This window comes from Panthera uncia, chromosome A2 (genome assembly GCF_023721935.1).
Source record: "Panthera uncia isolate 11264 chromosome A2, Puncia_PCG_1.0, whole genome shotgun sequence".
Lineage (NCBI taxonomy): Eukaryota > Metazoa > Chordata > Mammalia > Carnivora > Felidae > Panthera > Panthera uncia.
In genome coordinates this window covers 40,883,304-40,905,823 of record NC_064816.1, presented here as the reverse complement: position 1 = coordinate 40,905,823, position 22,520 = coordinate 40,883,304, and the positions used below count along the sequence as shown (strand labels likewise).

General features: G+C 34.5%; 1 protein-coding gene across 2 annotated transcripts in view; it reads right to left on the bottom strand.

The window, feature by feature from the left end:
- The window catches only part of CHL1 (cell adhesion molecule L1 like), an 80,223-nt gene extending 58,724 nt beyond the window's left edge, over positions 1–21,499 (bottom strand). For both annotated transcript variants that reach the window (XM_049640892.1, XM_049640893.1), the window contains exons 1-4: positions 21,320–21,499; positions 14,989–15,094; positions 11,644–11,831; positions 708–830 (exon numbers count right to left, since the gene is read on the bottom strand). In XM_049640892.1, coding sequence (XP_049496849.1) covers positions 708–830; positions 11,644–11,831; positions 14,989–15,094; positions 21,320–21,404 — 502 coding nt within the window. In that variant the 5' untranslated portion in view covers positions 21,405–21,499. The remainder of the gene's footprint in view (positions 1–707; positions 831–11,643; positions 11,832–14,988; positions 15,095–21,319) is intronic.
- Between the last annotated feature and the right edge of the window lie 1,021 nt (positions 21,500–22,520).

Genomic DNA, 22,520 nt, shown 5'->3' with positions numbered 1-22,520 from the left:
TGTCTTTCCTGGATGCAGCTTGGAAAGTTCTAGAGTGATTGGAGTCTGGAATGTTTGCCTGCAGCCAAAAATAGTTTGTCTCGCTTTCTTCCAAGTACTGTACAAATATTATCATTTTTCTCTCTGCATTACAATGTGAAAACATTTAGGGCACATTGTGAAGGCACATGCCAGAAGAACTATACAAGAAGCTGGAGTTTCAACTTGAGAGTGAATACAATTTTTTTGGCGAATGAAACACAAAGGTTCATGCTAATTTCTCTGTGGGTCACTCTATGTAGCAGGTTGAACATTATTAAATGGAAATATAAGGCTAGCAACACAGACCTAAGCCATCCTCAACTTTGACATGGACTATATTCCAAAGGTAAGTAAGTTGTTTGGAATGCAGATAGCATTTTCTTCATAGACATACATTACCATATCAATAGCCTCTACTCTTTCAGATATGATAAAATCAAGAGATATAGTTAAGGGTTTTCTAGTGTTTTCATGTATACACTTAATAGAATATTTAAATCTTGAAACACACTCTACAGATGGATATAATTTTTTAAAAAACTATTTCATTCCACAATGATAATGTGCTTTTCCTTTTTTCCACGTTGATAATCTTACATTGTTTTTAAATCTTTGTTCCGCTATAATATCTGACACGATGCATGAAATTAAAAGGTCTCCTATGTATGGAACAGAATGTTACTTACCAATATTCATCCAGTAAATGTGTAAAGGTGGAAGGCCTTTGGGAGGGTTGCATGGGAGGACGATTGGATCTCCCTCCTCCACTTCAAGAGGGTCAATTTTTTCTTTTGGGAATTTTGGAACATCTAGTATACAAAATTATTTAAGACAGTATTTTAAAATTAACTTTTAATGTCACAAGCAATAATATATTAACACCTTCTTTTTAAAAAAAAGAGCATGCTTAACAAATTCAGTGCCCCAAATCTTGGTTCTTGTATCTCCCCTGCAGAAGAAAACACTGTTAAGAATCTGGGGTGCATCCTTATAAAACTTTAAAAATGTTTCTACATTTTGCAAGTGAAGACGACAAATATTTTTGCTAAGTGACATCAACTAGCAACAATATGTTGTGCGTATTTCTCTGCATAGAGCTACAAGTTCTGAGTCACAGGATTCACTGAGTTTAGTATCTGATAGATAACTTTTTTTATTCAAATACTGTGATTTATTTTCCAGGCAGATACATATTTTCTGCCTTGGCTTTACTGTGAAGTCCTTGAATGTAATGGGCAAATACTCCATTCAAAGCATAACCAAACTAAATTAAAAATTCAAAGCCCACGTGGGGCAAATAGTATGAATACAAAAAGCCAAACATGACCATTTTAAGTTGCTAAGAGAGTCTTCCACATTGGAATCACTCCCAGAAAATGAAATTTTAAATGAAATGGAATTGATGTAGGAAAGGAGAGTTGGCAATATTTTAACATTTTTCCCCCATTCAGGAGGCAGTTTCCTAAGAGGGCAATACAATTACAATGGAAATCTAAGTCACAACTAAGCAGAATGTGAAACCCAGCACCACTGTGTGATTATTTTTATGAAATTATTTATAAAATCATTTTAAGAACACTCAAAATGTATTATGCCTGAACACTACATTAACACCGTGTGATTTTATTAGGGGGTTTTGAATGATATAATTAATCAGGCTTTTATGGAAGAAAAGGACCTTACGAAGGTATGTATAACACTGATGGCTTGATGGAATTTGTTAGGGGGTATTCCATCTCTATATTTCATTCTCAAATGGTGGTTCACAAAAGACAATCATTACTCTTGGAAGTCTAGAGATACACTCATGTATTGTAAAGTTTCTTCTGGAGGAGCTGTGTACATTTTCTATGTATTTATTCCCTTGTCCCTCAACTCCGACCCCAATTCCTTACTGGTTGAAGGAATTTGCTGACATTTCTCTTATCGATACACCAGCTGATTACACTGAATTGCTTTTTGTCTAAATTCAAGGACCCTTCAAGGCTTAGCACTGCAGGGGCAGTGCATTATATACAGTGCCTTTGCTAGTTTGGAAGGCAGGTTTCAGTCATGTGACCATCCTCAGTCAATTCCTCTTGGTCAACCCATTGTGGCAGATTTCTCGTAGTGAGGCTGGAAACATGTTTGAAACAGCAACTATCGTGGCATCATGCTTTTGCTCTAGCTAGCATGAAATTTCCACCAAGAGACAGGAAAGTATGTCTAGGGCCATCACTATGGTAAGGTCTTGTAGGTAAAATCTCAATGCCACCTATCTGGTAATGCCTTACTTAGCTTTAACGGAGAGCAAATACTATACAAGTCATTTTGTAGAAAGTATACACCTTATGCAAATAATATGTAGCAATTTACAAAACTATTAGGTGATCAAAGCTCCAAGTTCAAATCACTTATTTAGTGTAACTTGCTGTAAAAGCCCCTTGTTCATTGGTATTGAAGTTAACAGGGCCTTTAGATAGTTACTGAATCTATTTATACTCAGAGAGAAGGGGCAACAGAGGAAGGGGAACATAGATTAGAAAATGGAAAGTGCCTGTAATCCTGTTTTATAACAAGCAAACTTTACAATGCCTTACAGGAATACACAGTTCCCTGGGTGATAGCCATTGTAAAGTAGCTAATTAATAAGATATATAAGGCCCTAATTAGAGAGCTGCCCCCTCAGAGCATTCAGAAAAATCTAATGATTCAAACAGATAGTACTGCCAGTGAAGCACTATCATCCATGCATTAATTAAATCTAGATTATAAAATTCTAATTCCAAAGATGTACATATGTAATTCAACTGGCTTCCAAGGCATCAATAATAAAAATAAAATAAAATTTATAAGCCTATCAAAACCTTTGTCACATACCATAAATCTTTGGAACAGCTTTTGATCAAAGATGAAATTATTATCAGGAAAAAGTGAAGAACATTTATATATTTAATAATTTAAGGTCTGAGAATAGGTATTATAAAAGACATTAATTTGTCAGTATTTTTTTTATGGTCCTCTTCTTTGACTTTGCCACTATTTAGAAAGTCTGGTTCCATGCTAGAAAGTGAACATTTTAATGGCCACAGATAAATGTGGAATTTAATTACTGTAACTCAACAGCAGGCATGAAGCCTATCTTAATTCAAATAAAGAAACAACTCCATTTAAAAATAACTTCAACCAATGGCTTTTGCTAACTGTGTTTCTCTGGTGATAAACATTAGCATTGTTGAGTTTGGACAGATGCAACACTTTTAAAAGTGAATTGCAAACAATTATTTTTCTTTTGTGGAAGGCAACTACATTGCTTTAACTCGCCAACATATTTTAAATGAGTGCTCCATAAACAGCAAAAACACAATCACTTAATTATGTTTCATTAACACTGGACTTGACCATGGAGTAGCCTCTCTGCAAAGGAAGCAGAATGTACTTGTACATCGGTATGTACCTAAGCAGAAGTTCAAGAATGTTTGGAAATCCCATAATAACCTAAGTCTACATGAAGTCGATTTCCTTTATATATAATGTCCCTATCAGTCTATCTGCATTAAGAAATCAAGCATTTGACAGCACCCATCTTTTTTTATTACTCTCCAATAAGCTTGCACAGCTACAATTCAGTGTCACAGTCCAATTTCTAGTAACAACTCCAATGGCATACGTTCCCGAAAACCCAGTCAGAATCTAGCATGAAAACACTTTTCTAGAAACTAGTTAACTGGACAGCAAGCAGTCTTCTTACTGGAACTATCAATATAAAGCAAACCAGCAGATACAAAATTTCTAAGACCTCTACAAGTTGAGATGCTGACCATGAGTTTTGAAACTCATCATTTCAATTCTTTCAACCAAACACACTGAAAAAAATAACATCTTTGTACTTGAAATGCAGATGCCTTCTAAAAAATATTTTGTATTTAGAGAAGAGTGCAAGCTGGGTTCTGGACCAAGTAGTGAAACTAATTGGCTTTGCCGCTTCAGACCAGTATTTTTACCCTTTCGTGCCCCCATTTACTTTTCTCTGGGATCCTAGAGTCCTGTGAATTCATCTCCCTAGGCTCCTTGAAAGACTCACTAGGTTAGAAGTTTCTTAAGGGAAGGATATTGTAAAATCTAAGCTGTAGAGTCTTACCATGCCAACATGCTTAATAGTAAAGAGTAGTAATGAAACAGTATCAGCATAATTTAATACAAATCATAGTAACTAAACCACTTAAAAGAAAGCCATTAAGGTGACTTAACCACTATCAAGTTATGTAACTCTGCAGATAATCTGTCTCTGGCACACAAGTAATCTCATCAAGTCTTCTTACACTCTTTATCTCTCTGAGTCTGATACTCTACTGCCAAGGTATTTCCAACAAAAAAGTGCAACACTTTTCAGCTCATGCAGAAGATGTGTTACCTAAATGATCAAAGCACAGACAACACTGTATAGCATTGTGGTTAAACACATGAACTCTGGAGCCAGCTGCTTGGGGCTGAATCCTGGCTTCATCACTTACTTAGTGATCAGAACCTGTTACTTAATGTGCTTCAGTTTCCTCATCCAAATTCACTGATTTGTGTCAAAGTTTAAATAAGCCATTTCATATAAATCAATTAAATAACATGGGGCACTTAAAAATTATTCAACATATGTTGGCTAATAATCAAGTATTTTCACTTTGCCTAGTTCACCCGACCACACTGTAGAGAGAGGAGATGGGCAAAGGGACATACAGCTTTCTTCTGCTGTGCCTTCTGATTTTCTCTGTAGCCTACATTGTAATGACTTCTGTAATTCTATGCAAATATTTGGAATTAGCTTTTACAGAGGAGGTAGGGAGGAAGCCAGAGGAAAGAAACAGTAAGTTTGTCATGTAGAACCTATGATTTAAGGATACTCCTCCCCATTACTGGGCAAACGTTCCTATGCCATAAAATTTTATCTATTCTTTTAATGTTTATTTACTTATTCATTTTGAGAGAGAGAGAGACAGAAAGGGTGGGAAGGGTAGAGCAGAGATGGAGGGAGAGAATCCCAAGCAGGCTCTCTGCTATCACCACCGTGAGATCATGCATGACCTGAGCTGAAATCAAGAGTCGGATGCTTAACCAACTGAGCCACCTAGGTGCCCCAATAGAACTTTATTTTGACTTCTCTCTTTGTTTACAGGACTGGATTGGTGAGCTTTTGAGTGCCTTACATTTCCATTCAGTGGGTTTAGCAAACTGCTACAGTCTGACATCATTATGATGAATGCATGACACTGAGCTCACATGCTATATCATCCCTAATTCTAGTTTCCATATGCAAAGAAATTTAATTGATTCCCATTTCCTGGAGGGTACCCCATTAATCCATTTAGGACTACAGAGAATTAACATTGCCTTTCAGTCTATGAGCTCGTAATGAATTCATGCTAAGGAAGGACACCCAATCCAGCCCATGTCATTCCAGTCATTCGCACAACATGACGGATGAGAGGAAAATCCTTGGTCTTAATTAAACCTGTAAAACTCCAAGTTGCACTCTCAACAAATTGATCTTCTTTAGTTGGTTTGCATATATCAGTAAAAGAAATTAGCATATGCTACCAGATCCTGCTTTTGCTATTCTACTCCTCCCAAATCTGAGCAATAAATAGCCACAGTATGTCTTAAGGGAATTGTCTTGAGGAATCTAAGGAAGCTATACAAATGTAGAACCTAGCAGACCAGAAATTCTAATTGGTTTCCATTAAAACAGTATATAAAGGATTGCATTCCTAAGCCTGCCATTTCGTATATTACTTTAATAGTGTATGGAAATTGCTCTAGTATTTTTATTCATTCTTTTATTCTTCAGCCTATGAATTGATAAATCAGTCACTGATAATATGCATTCAAGCAGCATCTGGAGGCATACAACAAAAGAAGAATAGCATAGCATGACATCTTTACCATTTTTAAACATCCCAATTAGTATACGCACAACTAAAAGACTCTTCCAAGCAGTACATAACTAAATGCTTTAAAAACTCCAGAGAATTTTCACGTGGATTTCCTTAAGAGAACTATCTGTAATAACCAAAAATTGGAAAGAATCCGAAGGGACATCAACTGGCGAATGGATAAACAAAGAGTGGTACATCCATACAGTGTAGTATTACTCAGCCATAAGAAGGAGCAAACTGCTGATAAATGCTACAATGTGAGTAAGCTGTAAAATCACACTAGGTGGAAGGAGCTAGATGGGAAAATAATGTATGGAATGATTCTGTTTATATGAAATGTTCAGGAAAGAAATTTACTGAAGCAGAAAGCAGATTAGTGACTGCCTAGGGCTAGGGGTGGGAAGAGAGAGTAGCACCTACATATGGGCATAAGGAATCTCTGGGAGATGATAAAAATGTCCTAATACTAGATTATGATGATGGTTGTACTAAAAATGTATTTTAAAAACTCAATGATTTTGCACTTAACACCAATAAAATTTATGATATGTAAATGATGCCTCAAAAAGTTGTTTTAAAAAATCAGAAAGAAAGATTGCTATAGGCTGAGATGGAGTAGGAATGGTAAGTGGAGGAAGCTGATCTGTGCTGTGAAGGATGGGCAGTACTGAATAGCCCAAAGAGAATCGTTTGTATCGTCATATCAACCACTGGCGGTTGTCAAAATAAAGGCTAGAAAGACCCTTATCTTCTTCTCAGAACCACTCATCACATACACAGGATAGAAGTTTCTTGAGGACAGCCTCTGTTTTGTTCACTGCTATCTCTCAAATTACTAGAAAAGTGGCTGGCACGTGAGGGGAGTTTAATAAAGACATGTTGAATAATTCACGGACTAACTCTCCACGCCATATTGTGGGAAATCCATTTAGTGAAGTGATTTTTCCTATGTTTGAAAACAGTACATTGTGTTTGTTTGGTTGGTTTTTCTTTTACTCTTTCATTCCCTAGCAAACTCAACTGCAGTGTTATTGAAAGCAGAAAGCCGAACAGCCTGTGAAAAGGTTTCTGTTTGTAAGAAGTAATAATGGGATTTCCAGTTATTGTCCTCGTGTAGAAACTTAGGGGGCTAAAAAGCCTTTAAGGTTAGTCTAAAGAAAACTTTAAGACATCAGAGATGACACTCTAAAATTCGAATCACAAAGTTTCTATCAATAAAAAAAGAATTGATTCTCTACAGCTTAAGAAAAGAATCAATTGATAAACATTGTAGGAAACTTCAAATGGTCTCTGACTTCTAAACCCCAAAAGGATTGGGATAGCGGTCCTCTTCAACATAGAAATGATTGCAGAAAGCTGTTAGACGATGAAGTAATTTCAGGAGAGACTGGAAATGATGCATAAGAAACCTAATTTATTTTGCTTTTTTCTACAGCAGCAGAAAAACATAGCAATTACCCACTACATAGTTCACATCCAAATCTCATCTCTTCACTGCAATGCTAGCCGATTCTGGCCAGAATTACCCTCACAATGTTCATGACTTCACTTGGTCTGCTTAGATAATGAGAAAAAAATATTTTTTAAAACCCTTTAATTGCAGAATCTCATATTAACATGTGCCATTTCCTTCTCTGCAATAGGTCTAGCTTTTTCCTTTGTGTCTCCATAGCAACCATCAGAGTTCAGGTTGGGGATCATGCTGATGCTTTGCCTTCTACAACAGATTTTTAATATCCCTCTCACACATATCTTATCTCACCTATTTTAGTTAATTAGATACATAGATTATATGGTTATAGTTAGACTACAATATCTGGTTTTATAATATAAACTATAACATGACTATAGTTACACACTTATAGATAATTACATCTGTCTGGTTTTATGATCACAACCACAAATTTCATGGTAATAACTTTCTGATCCAGAATTCATGAACATCTACTAGTGAATGTCATTTCAAACCTAAACTCCTGAGGCCAGTTTTCAAGTTTACCTGCCACTACTTTTGCCATTACTATGCTATAACACCTTACTTAATATCCCAGTATATCTAATTCAGACAAGTAAATATGGTACTTATAAATTTTGCATATACAAAAAAGCCATTTGCAAAGAATAAAAAGAAACAAATACAGCCAACACTCTTATCCACCACCCCACTGTACAAAACTCACAGTGTCACCATGACCTTCCTGTCTGGTACAAAATCCATCCCTTCCCCCTTCCATTAGAGGAAACTACTATCCTTGTGTTTTCTTCTTCTTCTTTTTTTTAATCTTCTTGCAATTTTTCTTTTTTAATTTTATTATTTGTTTTTGAGAGAAAAAGAGTGCAGGAATGAGGGAGGGACATAGAGAGAGAGGGACAGAGAGAATCCCAAGCAGGCTCTGCACTTTCAGCATGGAGTCCGATGCAGGGCTCAAACTCCTCAACTGTGAAACCGTGACCTAAGCTGAAATCAGACATTTAACCAACTGAGCCACCCAGGGGCCCCCGAAATTGTGTTTTCATCATTGTTTGTTTTTCATTATAATTTACCACATACAAGTATCCTCCTAAACAATAATTTATCTTCCCATATTTTGCACTTCTGTTAATAAAATCATAGTGTATGTATCATTCTGAGAATTGCTTTGATTATTCAACATATTCCCTATTCCCAAGGTTCATCAATTTTCACTGCTGAGTAACTATACCACCATAGGTTTACTCATCCTATCATGGATACACTCATGTTTTTTTCCAATATATTTTTAATACAAGCAATGGAATCACAAATATGCCCAACTGACACGGATGAGTGCCGCACACATGAGGAAGGAAATGGAAGAGCCAGGTTACAGGTGAGACCATCTTCCATTTAGGAGAGACTGACAAATATTTTCCACAGAGCAGGAAAGTCCCCTTGCAATGGTAGTAGATTATGGGAGCTGCACATTCCCAACTAAAATTATTACTCTCAGACTTCGTAATATTTCCCAACTTTGTGGGAGCAAATGCTTTTATTATGTGGGTTACAGTACATCTATTTCTGACTACTAATGGTGATGAGCCCATTCTCATGTTTTCATTTGAAAAAGGTATATTTTTTCTATTTATCTATATCTTTTAAAATATTTTTCAACTATGAAGGTTTCACATCTCTTTGTTGGATTTATTTTCTGCTTCTACATTATTTTATCCCATCAATTTTTTTTTTTTTAGTTTATTCTGTTGCCTTAAGTTAATTCATGCATTTTCATCTTAAAACTACATTATCTAAAACATGTTACCTAAAAAGCTTAGATCACTGGGGGACTCAGTAGGCTAAGCATCTGACTTTGGCTCAGGTCATGATCTCATTGTTCATGGGTCAGAGCCTGGAGGCTGCTTCAGATTCTGTGTCTCCCTTTCTTTCTCGGCCCCTCCCCCACTTGTGTTTTCTCTCTCTCTCTCTCTCTCTCTCTCTCTCTCTTTCAAAATATACAAACATTAAAAAATAAAAATAAAAAAGCTTAATCATTAATTTTCACCTCTTCTTTTCTAATGTATGTTTCTAAGATGAAAAGTATCTGTCTAAGTAATGCTTTGGTTGCCTCATGCGTGTTTTCCTATGTAGAATTGCTACCACTGCCACTTCAAAATATGTTCTATTTTCTTTTGCCATTTCTTATTTGACCTATGAGTTTCTTAGACATCTGTTTATTGATTTTCAAAGATATAAGTCTTCTCTAATTTTGTTGGTATTATTGACTTCTAACTCAATTGCATTTGGGTCATATTTATTTCATAGCTAATATGTCTTCAAATATTGAAAAAAATGCATTCTGCAGTTTTAGGTGCAATGTTCTATACATGTTCATTAGTTGGAGCTTATAATTGGCTTCTTTAAATCTTCTATATACTTACTGATGTTTTGTCTGCTTGAGCTACCAAAAAATGAAACATATTTTAGTATCTCTCATTATTATGATAGATTTGTCCATTTCCACTTGTACTTCTATTTTTGCTTCATATATTTTAATATTATATATGCCTAGGGAATTAATCTTCAGGAAGGCTTTTAAAAATAAATTCTAGGGGCACCTGGGTGACTCATTCGATTAAGTGTCTGCCTTCGGCTCAGGCCATGATCTCAAGCCTCACATCGGGCTCTGGGCTGACAGCTCAGAGCCTGGAGCCTGCTTCAGATTCTGTGTCTCCCTCTCTCTCTGCCCGTCCCCTGCCCATGCTCTGTCTCTCTCACTCTCAAAAATTAAGAAATATTTTTAAAAAATAAAAATGAATTCTATTTTGACTAATTTTAATTCAGACATTCCCATTTTGTTTTGAATAGCATTTATTTGGAACATCATTTCCATCTTGTAGTTTCAATAACTCTGTACCCTTATGACTTAGATGTGCTACAAGGTAAATAATCTATACCTTTCTTTAAAGAAAAAAACTTGAAGCATTTAGTGTATTTACTTTCATCTTCAATGAGTCATATATTTGGATTTATTTGTACAGTTTTTTCTTTCCTTTTCTCACATTTCTTATCTTTTTCTCCTTCAAACAACAGGGTCTGTTAACCATTCATATTTTACTCTATATTTTTAATGTAATTACTTTATAAATCTTAAGATGCATACTTTGCTTGTAAGACTCTAAATTCTTATCTAGAATAATATAAGGACTTTAGAATCATTTAAATCTAGTCCCCTGTCCAATTTTTTAGGATACGTCTTTTCATTATTTGTTTTTCTGAGGTTTGTGTACATTCTCACTGGCTTCCAGCATAAAGTGTCCATATCCTGGAAAGGCAATGACTGAATCTCTTTAGTGTCTATAAGTCTGCAAAAAGAAATTGCCAAATAGAAGCTGACAACAGTTTTTACATAAGAATGGACTCTGTAAAGATTTTAGTTAGAATCAGGTAATGTGAGATACCTTAAGAGCAGGGAAAATAAGTGACCAAATGTGGAAGTTGGTCATCAGAGATCCCATGATGTAGAGGCAAAATATGGTAATAAAGGAGTCACTTAATCTTCGTAGCAGTTATTGATAAAACACACCCTTAACAGTAAAGTAGTTTACAGTTTTCCATGATTATTATTTACAGAAAACATTGTTAATATATACCAATTACTGGCTATCCTCTCCCAATGGGCACTCATATTGCTGGAGTAAAGTAGGGCTATGAGATTGGCTTTGCCCACCTGACAAACTATGAGAAGTTGCCTGTATAGTTTCTTGTTGGAAGCAATTATTGCCTGGTCTCTGCCCCAGATTCTTTGACCAAGGTGGTGTAAATTTCACATGGTACACTCACAGAATGACGCTATTTCCAGTGGCTGGGACCTCCACAAGGCTGCATGGAGAACACCTAGCCTAAAGAGCTGCCAGACCCACAGCCAACCACGTAATCAGGGAATTAGCACGTGGGCCTGAGAATACTTGTTGCAGCAATGAAATTTAGCCACATCTAACCAATGCATTTAGCTTGATTCTCATCTTATAAGGCAACGCAGACTCTTATTTTTTCCCATGTTAGATATAAGAATATTGAAACACAGCAAAATTATGTTGCTTTCAAAGATCATATTTAAAGTATCAAGATCTAGAAGATAACTTCCCTTATAATGAAACATAGGGCATATATAAGCTGGTAATAAATTTATGAATGTATTATTATTCTCTTCAACATTTCACTAAAATATTTGTAATATGGAATATCCATTGTAACACTTACTTGGTACTATAAATTCTATTTCTTCTGACATAGCAACCCCCAGTTTATTAGAAGCAAAGCAGCGGTATTTCCCTTGAAAATGAGATATGTGCCCCTCATTTGGGATCTTAAATGTTCCTGAGTTGTTAGACACAATTATCCGAGAGTCAGAGAGATCAAAAGTCTTGTCATCCTTAGTCCACATAAATCTGTAAGATAAAAGAAAAGTAAATAATCCTGAAAAATGAAAATGTATTTCTTAATTTTAAAGTAGTGATAATCAAAAGCACAACAATGACAAAACCAAGGCAATTTATGGTTTAAGAAAAAAAGATTTTTAATTGGCTATATAATAGAATACAAAAAAAAAAAGCCTTAGAAGAGTCTGAGAAATCTCACAAGCTGCTGTAGACTGAATGTTTATGTCTCCCCCAAATTCATATATTCAAGTCCAATCCCTTATTGTAAGCGTATTTGGAGGTAGGGTATCTGGGAGGTGCTTAGATCATGAGGGTGGAGTTCTCATGAATGAGATTAGAAGCCTTATAAAGGAGACTCCAGAAAGCATTTCTGCTGTCTTAAGTCATGTGAGGTAACAGCAAGAAAATAGTTGTATATGAACCAGAAAGCAGGTCCTCATCAGACACCAAATCAGCCAAGGCCTTGATCTTGGTCTGCCCGGCCTCCAGAAGTGTGTAACAAATATGTGCTTGTTGTTCAAGCTACCCAGTCTGTAGCATATTTGTTATAGCAAGGTGAACGAAGACCAAGCCATAAAAGAGCTGTGACAGCTGAGAGAACAGAAATTGAAAATAGGTTTTGTTCTGTTCTTTTTGAAGCTATTTTAGCTTTTCCAACTGGAAAGGTATTTTACTAGTATTTCAAAGACTACTCCATACAAACATATAATGTGTCATCATGTGTGTATGTGAAAAGCTCACTCAAAATTAAACAAACAAGTACTATTAAATGTGGTATTTCCTAACATTACTTTTAGACATATTAGTAACATATTTGAGACCACAATGAATATATAATTTTGGAAAAATTAGGTTTTCTAATTATTACAATGCTACTAAAGACAGTTTCTATGACTACATTATCTTCTGTCATATGATTACTGTATAAGTTACTCAATGATTTGAATTTTCTCCCTTTTATAAGCAAATTGTGCACACAACCTTAACATATTTATTTTTTGGTTCTTATCTAATATTTCATTAGGACAATCTCTTCAAAGACTGATAGACAAATAGCATAAGAAAATTTTTACAGTTGTTGATAAATGTTACAGAATTGTATACCAGAAAAAACCCTACACAGTTAAGTTTTCACCATAATATGTGACCACCATGTCATTTGTATGGACGAGGCTCTAAAAAGCCTTTTTTAAAACAACCTTATCAATCTAATAATGACTTCCCAACTTGATTTTAGTTAGCATTTCATATATGAATTACCCATGCAAACTGGGTAATGTTTTAGGACACCATATTATTACACTAACCTAGCTGATTATTCTCTCAACAGGATTAACAAACCTTCATGGCACACATATTTTTGTTGGAAGTACGCCTGCCCCCCACTCCACTCCTTTTACTCGTTTTTCTCTCTCTGTTTTATGTTTTATTGGCTTTACTTACAAAGAACACAGAGAATCTATTCTTTTAAATCCCAGTACGTTGACTGGGATTACTTTACATATACAGAATTAAACACTTCCACTTGGCAATATGCTACATCTTTTCATTCTTTGAAATCTTCTTTCCCGATCCTAGGCAGAATTTTGTAGTCACCACCCCCAATTTAAATCCTGCATAGGTCTTATTACATAGTATTTGATATTGTTTTTGTTGATGTTGCTACCACTAACTGTTAAGATTGCTAGATTTTTTCCTTTTGCTAGTGTGATGAGATATTTTTTCCTTCTTGTTTCCTATTTATTTTCTAACTGCCTTGCATGGACATCTAATTAAGGTTTTTTAAAAAGTATTATTGGCCACTTACTGTAACCCCTTTGTATTTATAAAAGCTTGTCTTTTGTCCAGGGAATGAATATTCTTGGGTTTTCAGATAAAATAACAAGTTACATAATAATAACAACAATAATAATAAATATTAATAATCATATTTTCTCATATGTATAGATTTTATTTTATTTTCTTACATAATTATATTGGACTTGGATCTAGGAAAATAAGAAATAATGTTACTAGCAGATTCTATTCTTATTTCTGAATTTATTATAAGTGCTAGTAGTATTTCATAATTAAACTCATTCTGATTACAGACACAGATAAATTTGATCATTAATAATATCTGACGATTGTGTATTATCTTTTGATACAATAATTCAGTTCATTAACATTAATATATATCATAATATTGATTGATCCATACTGATCAAGCTGGATGATCAACTAAATTCGTCTTCATTCCACACAATTCTGTCCACATTTACATATATTGATTGAATATATTCCATTTGGTGAAATATAGATAATAATGATAATTTAACATGTTAATGATTCATTAAGAATGATTTTTAAAATAACATATTACCAGGCAGTAATCATGAGAGCCACAATACAATTTCAAATAATTTTCATTAAATATGTACCTTCTTAATTAATATAAAGGAATTAAGCAAATCAATAAATGGGTAACTTTGCTGACAACTTGAGAATCACCTACATTAAAATCTAAAATTTTCCCTACAACTTCTCCCACCTCATTCCCAATACACCCACATTTCTTTCTCCCTTCCAAAGTACAGGAGGTATTTTAAAAATCTTTCATCACTGATTATGATCACCTACATTAACAGTTATTTAACTAATAAACTACTAGATAAAAATATACAATGCATATAGCATTCTGCCATCCAGGATGACTAAATATTTCTATGAGAACTTAAATATCAAGTAACGACCTATTCACTGAATAAGGTATGTGTCACATTTAAGACTTGCAATAATAACTATGTATACAATGTCATGTATAAATGTATTAAGCATTTGGCTTAACAAATGTTACCTTTCACTAAGTAGAATAAAGGATCCTTTGGGTTTTGACTGCCTTTTTCACTTGTAACATAAGGAATGACAGAATATTTCCACGGTGCCAGAGCCCATGGTAAGTATTTAACATAAGGTAAATCATTCAATGGTGAAAATAAATTCGACTTGCACAAGAACATATGTAAAATAGCCAAACTTTATCTTCATAGACATAGCTATCATTCTTTTGGCATGCTTACCTTAGTCACATATAGATTTATACTCCAAAAAGCTTAAAACAGTCAGAGTACACAGAAGTAAAAACACTGTATGCATTAAACAATGATTTGTTTGAAAGAATACTCACGTTGGTTCTGGATTTCCTTTAGCTTCACACTCAATCTGAAAATATTCATCAAAGGGAAAGGCAACTTGCACTTTTGACTGTTTTATGATGGTTGGAACCTGCTGAACTAAATATCAAAATAAGTATGTAAAGAACATGGTCTGCAAAAACTGGGTGAGGTTAATTTAGCTATAACAGAAACAACTGAAATACTTTGTAGGGGAGGCTGGCTGGCTCAGTCAGTAGAGTATATGACTCTTGAGTTCAGGGTTGTGAGTTCAATCCTTATATTGGGTACAGAGATTACTTAAAAATAAAATCTTGAAAAATAAACATGCTTTCTATATTGGTAGGTAAAAGAACTATAAAAGAGTGAAAATTACAGAACAAATTTCACTTCATCTTTGAACATGTATTTAATTCATTTTTCTGAGGTGTGTACTCTTGGGTCATTAAAAAAAAAAAATTCCAGTAGAGTTAACACACGGTGTTATATTAGTTCAGGTGTACAATACAGTGATTCAACAATTCTATGCACTACTCAGTGTTCATCGTGATGAGAGTACCCTCATCACCTATTACACCCACCTTTTCCCTCACCTCCCTTCTGGTAACCATCAGTTTGTTCTCTACAGTTAAGAGTCTGTTTTTTTTGTTTGTCTCTTTTTTCCCTTTGTTCGTTTTCTTTCTTAAATTCTACATATTACTGAAATCATTTGGTATTTGTCCTTCTCTGACAGTCTTTATTTCTTAACGTTTATTTATTTTTGAAAGAGATAAAGAGTGGGCATGTGCGTGCATGAGGTGGGGGAGGGGCAGAGAGAGTCAGGGACAGACGATTGGAAGAGGACTCAGCAAGCCCCATACGGGCCTGGAACCCACAAACCATGAGATCATGACCTGAGCTAAAGTTGGATGCTCAACTAACTGAGCCACCCAGATGCTGTGACTGACTTCTTTCACTTAGACTTATACCCTCTAGATCTATCCATGTTATTGCAAATGGCAAGATTTCATTCATTTTTATGGTTAAGTAATATTCCATTACATATATACATATGTGTGTGTGTGTGTGTCTGCACACACACGTATGCATACAAATACCACTTCTTCATCTATACCACTTCCTCCATCTATATCGAAGGATAATAGGGGTGCTTCCATAATTTGCCTATTGTAAATAATGTTGCGATAAACACAGGGATATACATATCTCTTCAAATTCATGTTTTTGTATTCTTTGGGTAAATATACAGTAGTGGAATATCTGCATCATGTGGGAATTCTATTTTAACTTTTTTGAGGAACCTTCATACTGTTTTCCACAGTGGCTTCACAAGTTTGCATTCCCACCAACAGTGCATGAGGGTTCCTTTTTCTCCACATCTGTTGTTTCTTATGCTTTAGATTTTAGCCATTCTGACAGGTGTGAGGTAACATCTCACTGAGGTTTAATCTACATTTCCCTGATGATTACTGATATTGAGCAACTTTTCATGTGTCGATTGGCCATCTGTACCTCTTCTTTGGTGAAATGTCTTTGTCTTCTGCCCATTTTTAATTGGATTATGCAAAATATATTTACTTTTAAAGAATACATACATTTACTGCTACCATTTCATTTCATGTTGCCATATATGTTCACTTCATTTAATCCAGAATAAAAGAACAATTTGTAAAGCAGAAGAAAGACTGCCATATCATTACAACTTTAAAGTCTCTATTTTTAAATTATTGGCATTTAGTCTATTTGATGTGTGTATATATTTTTAACTTAGTCCAATCATTTTGACAGTTGTTTTTTACTTGTAGTGTTCTAAGACATTATAATTAATATACTACTTTTACTACTTTATTTATTTCCATTATTTTGTCATCACTTATTTGATAATTTTCTTATTATTTCATTTTTCTGTTTCCAGGTAACATGTACTTCCATAGATATCTTCAAGCATATAAATTTTTCCTTTATTGAATTAGTGACTTATGATAAATTTCCAGACATGGACACAAATAATATTTATTCTGGATATATTATGACGTCATTTCACAAGAGGACATTTATTACAGACAAAATGGGAGTACAACAGTTTCCATCATCCTTGCCACAAATGAACACCATATTTAAAAATGATAAAACATTTTGCTAATTTTACAAAGGAAATTATAACCTGCTCATTTTCTCTATTTTTATTTCTACACATTGCTTTTATTAATAAATGTTTTTCCCTAAGTTTGTTTATTATTTGTCATTTCCCATTTATAAATTTTCCTTTCACTATTACTGGGGGTCTGAGACTAGGTTTTTCTCCCTTTATGGAATTTAACACTAATAATCATCCAAAAAATACATAATGGTATTTTTAAATAGATTCTACATATTCAAGTACTCCTGGTCTTGTGAAAAACTTGGTGTGTGTGACAAGTTAAATAACCTTCAAGACAAACTTAAGGGGCGCCTAGGGTGGGTCTGTCGGTTAAGCGTCTGACTTCGGCTCAGGTCATGATCTCACAGTTCATGGGTTCGAGCCCCAAGTCCGGCTCTGTGCTGACAGCTCGGAGCCTGGAGCCTGCTTGGATTTTGTGTCTCCCTCTCTTTCTGCCTCTCCCCTGCTTCTGTTCTGTTGCTCTCTCAAAAATAAATAAACATTTAAAAAATTGAAAAACAAAAAAGGAAAAACTTAAAAACTGGGCAGAGGACTTTGTCTCTCCTCAAGTGAGTAGCCAGATGGCATTTCGGAGAACTGTGTTTATAAAATAAATATATTAATGCTAAAGATACAAATATGGATCATGTTTTAAAGGGGGACACAGATTTATGTAAATGTCTACTATCAGGGAGCAGTCAACAGTTTTCAAAGTGATACATTACCATTTTAGTACAGTTCTTATGTTTTCTAGAAAGGAAGGGGACAGCACAAAAATCATAAGGAAGTGTGAAAGATTCAGCTGCAGGAAACTGACTTAGGCAAATATGTTTTAAGAAAAGCAATTTGCACAAAGGCACCGAGCCTGAGTTTTTAAGTAATATTTCACAGTGGAGTTACAAATAGGACCCTAAACCCTGTGACATTTAGTCAGGCCCTGAGTCATTCTGTTTTTTCATTTGTAAAATTAGGGATTCAGGCTAGATAAATTGCTGGTAAGAATTTCTGGTCTTGGGATCCCTTTACATTCTTAAAAATTATACAAGACCCCACGGTGCTTTTGTTTGTGTGGGTTATATCTAACAATATTTTCCATATTAGAAATCAAAACTGAGAAATACTTAAAATGTTTCTTTATGAATCCATTTTAAATAATTGTATATGTTAAAATAAATACCTATTTTATCAACAACACTAAATATAATGAGGATGGTGGCAATGTTCTTACATTATAGCAAATCTCTTTAATATCTTCATAGAAGGCAGCTGGATTCTCATGTATATTTCCACATTCAATTTGTCACAAAAGTTGTTTGGCTTAAATATATGAAGAAAATCTAGCTTTACACAGATAATGTACTTGGAAAAGGGTGAGATATTTTATCATCCTTTCTGATGATTGTGGACATTCCAAAATATACACCAGAACTTCACAAGTGGTAGTTTCTTAAATATTTACTACAATATGGAACCTGAAAGCATACCAATGAGCTTTTCATACTCTGTTATATGAAAATGTTTTACCCATGGGTTCCTTTTTAAAAAGATTTTATTTTTTAAGCAATTTCTACACCGGACATGGGGTTCAACTTCACAATCTCGAGATCAAGAGTTGCATACTCCACCACTGAGCCAGCTAGGCACCCCTATTCATGAGTTCTTTTTAATCCATGTATAATTTTGTAACATCATATGATAATCATTTGGGAAAAAGATACTGACCCTGAGAGGGCATTGGTCCTGTTTTAAGCTTTGATGGCCAGCCTAGAATAAATAATTCAAAGCTATTATTTCCAATTCTAAAAAATAATTTTGGCTTAATGAATCTGATAACTCAGTTTTACTAGTTTAGGGACATTAGCCCAAGTTTAGTCTTTATCCATTGAATATACATAAACATTTCAACAACATGCAAAAAACATTCATACCTTCAGTGACATTTGCCTCATTTCTGACTGCTGCTATTTCTAAATAGAGCAGGTCTCAAGCTTATTGCAAATTCACATTATTTAAATTATATTACAGTTACAAAGGATGAGGGATGGTGCACAATAGCAACAGTCCCTAAGATATCAGCTAATAACTTGTGAACAACTTGTTTATTAGAACATTACTCTTTCTTAAATTTGCTAAGGTTGTAAAGTCTCAGCAATAACTAATTACTCAGGGAATGGAACTAATAACCTTTGGGTGTTTATAAGAATATATATTCTACATTATAAATCCTTTCCTCCATAATTAGGCCAATTACAGAGATACCAGCCTCGTTGACATTCAAATTGGATACCTGTCTTCATTGCATCTGCTAGTAACTGCTCTAGAGTACTGAAATAAATGGATAATATTCAGTTGTTCTGAAAACATGTCATTAATATTTTATAACAATTGTTGTCTAAGGACATTAGAGCATGAAAATGCATAAGCAATTGAGACAACCAGAATAAAAATGTGTGCTATGGATTAATATAAACTTTCAAATTCTTTACCACTGATGAACTAAATGAGAAAAGATGGAAATTTGAAAATGTATATTCTAAGAGAGTATGGTCAGGAATCTGAGTCTGAAATCTCAGGGCATCTTTGTTGCTACTGGGGCGGTGGTGGGGAATATAAGATTATTAACCCCTTTCTCACAAGGATCACCAAGCACGTTGCTCTTGATTTGGGACTGCACTCAAATCAAAAGAATCTACTGAAGATGAATTATTTCCAGCTCTTGAACAGAATGTTTACAGTGAGGCTGGTATATATTGTGTGTAGGCTCAGAGTACATCCACAGAACAGATAAGTGGAATTTCTTAAGAAGTAAGAATATTCAAAGAGAGACTTGACCCTCTGTCAAAGACACTGGAGAAGGGATTCTCACTTAGGGCTGAATTAATAGCGTAGGGCTGCCCAAAGTGTGTGATGTGCAACTGTTGTGTGAAGTAATTTAAGGCAGCCCTCAGAAAAATGGTTTAAAAACACACTATATTATACATTCAGAGACTTACTTCCTTTTCTATTCACATTCAGACTGGGTAATTCAGAAGAAAAGTTTTAGTTCAGAGTTAGCACTTCTCTTAATGTTTATTCAGCTTGCTGAACTCGTCTAATTGTCTAGAACTTAGATGATGTGCGGAGATCATTTCCAAAGCTAAGATTCAATTAAACAAGCTACACCTCTTGTATTATAAATCTCCAAATCACATATGGAAAAGACAGCAGGGATAATGCAGGAAGCATATGGATAAAAATATCTAAATAACCTCTCAAGGGTCTTTTGTATCCCACGTCCTTATAGCACAAGACAAATTCCCCAAATCTCTACATTATGTAGCTGATACAGTATCACGTAAACTGCGCTTGCAGATATATTTTTTAACCAATGTACGTTATGATATACATTTCCATAAAACTACTGACCTCTGGATATGAATTCACACTATTGAAGGCTCTACATTTTCAGAGTTGATATCATCTTATGTTTTTAGTTGTATAAAAATGGCTTTTTAATGTTTTCTGAATTGACTGCTTTCATTCTTTTCTTCATGTTTATTTACTTATTTTCAGAGAGAGAGAGACAGAGTGAGAAAGAGAAAGAGAGAGAGAGAAAGGGGGAGAGAATGAGTGGGGGAGGGACAGAGAGAGAGGTAGGCAAAGAATCCCAGGCAGACTCTGCAGTGTCAGCCCAGGGCCCATCCCATGAAGCATGAGATCTTGACTTGAGCCAAAATCAAGAGAAGGAGGCTTAACCAAATGAGCTATGCAGACGCTCCCATTGTTTTCATTTGTAAATATATGATCATTTTGAAAAAAAAGATACCAAGTGTATTCAGTTTCTTTTTATCATAATTGGTTTAATACCATTAATTTCTGAATCATAACACTCCCCAAAATAAACTAAACCTAGAAAACTAACAGCTGTTGATAATAGTGAAGAATATCTTTGACAGCAAAACACCTGATCTATAGGTCATGTTTCTTGTTAGGCGACAAGTTTGCATAAGAGGCAAAAAGCCTGAGCTGCAAAATAATTATAGCAAGCATCCAAATACAAACCATCCAAATTTTTAAAAAGACGGTGATGAATTCTGATGACAGACTGCGGGAAAATAAATAGAAATATGATAGAAAAATCACATCCTCAGTCTACAAGTATTCTACTTAAAAATGAAAATGCAAATGAAATTCCATAAAGTAGGTACTGAATGCTGTCACTTTACCTGAAAGTGGTATTTCAATGGCTGTGGAGAATTTGAACAGGAAACAAATTAGAGATATGATTAATCCTCTTCCACCTATCTCCATTGCTCTTCAGGAAGGAGGCAACTCAGGAAGAATGAAAATTGTAGTGTGTCCTTTTACTTTTGGTTTAAAGCTGAGGAGAGTGTAATTCACCTGGAAACCCAAAAAGAAACAGAAAGACATATACTTTAAGCTCATATACTCTGAAACAATATAGTATAAATAAATGTTTCTGTTGCAATAATTTTCCCCTTGATGAAACTGTTTTCTAGTAACTCCACATAATGTAGTTTTGCTACGTGTTTTTTTGTGTGTTTTTTGTTTGTTTGTTTGTTTTTTAACAAAGTTGGTATAGGCTATACTGCAAACCACAGGCCATTCCAATGAATTAGGTTTTTCAGCCAGAGGAGTTTTTTGCTTCAAAGCACTCAAGGAAACTCGAATGGGGGTGGGTGTCAGGGACTTTGAGGATAAATTCATTATAAGCCATTTTGTTCAAAATGTGGCTCTTTATCAATCAATTCTTTATAGCAGTCATCTAACCCCATTTGAGTCATTTATGAAACATCACAAATTTACTCTTTGATTTTTCTGGCAAAACAACTTTTCACATGCAAGGTTATGACACTAATAAAAGGTGAACAGCAAGATATAGGGAACGGAAAAATGAAGGACACATGGACAAAAACCCCAGCCACTTTAACTAAATTTCACAAATTTGGGGTTTGCAAAGCAGAAAATAATGTCTTCATTTACTTTACATTTAAGCAGAATGTTAATACGCTCCATACTGTATAGAAATAAACACTAAAAGGTCAATTTTCCTTTACGTTCTCATACCATTTCAATTTTTTTTCTGAAACGCTGTGATAGTAGACATCTAAACACTGTTTATAATGCAGTTTTTAAAATAAATTTGCTCAAAATGTGATTGTTCTCCAGATGTATCAATTTCTTTTTCCACAAAAACAAACTATTACTGTATTTATTCACTTAGAACTGGTACAAAGAAATTAATGAACACAGAGCCAGACAAACTATCAAATCTATATTTAATTCCAAGTATGCAGACTTTTTTTAATGTTACCTCAACTTTTACCTGAAGAGATCATGCACTGGCATCTTTCATATATGCATAGTATAAAACACTATACATTTAAAATAGTAACTGATGCTGCT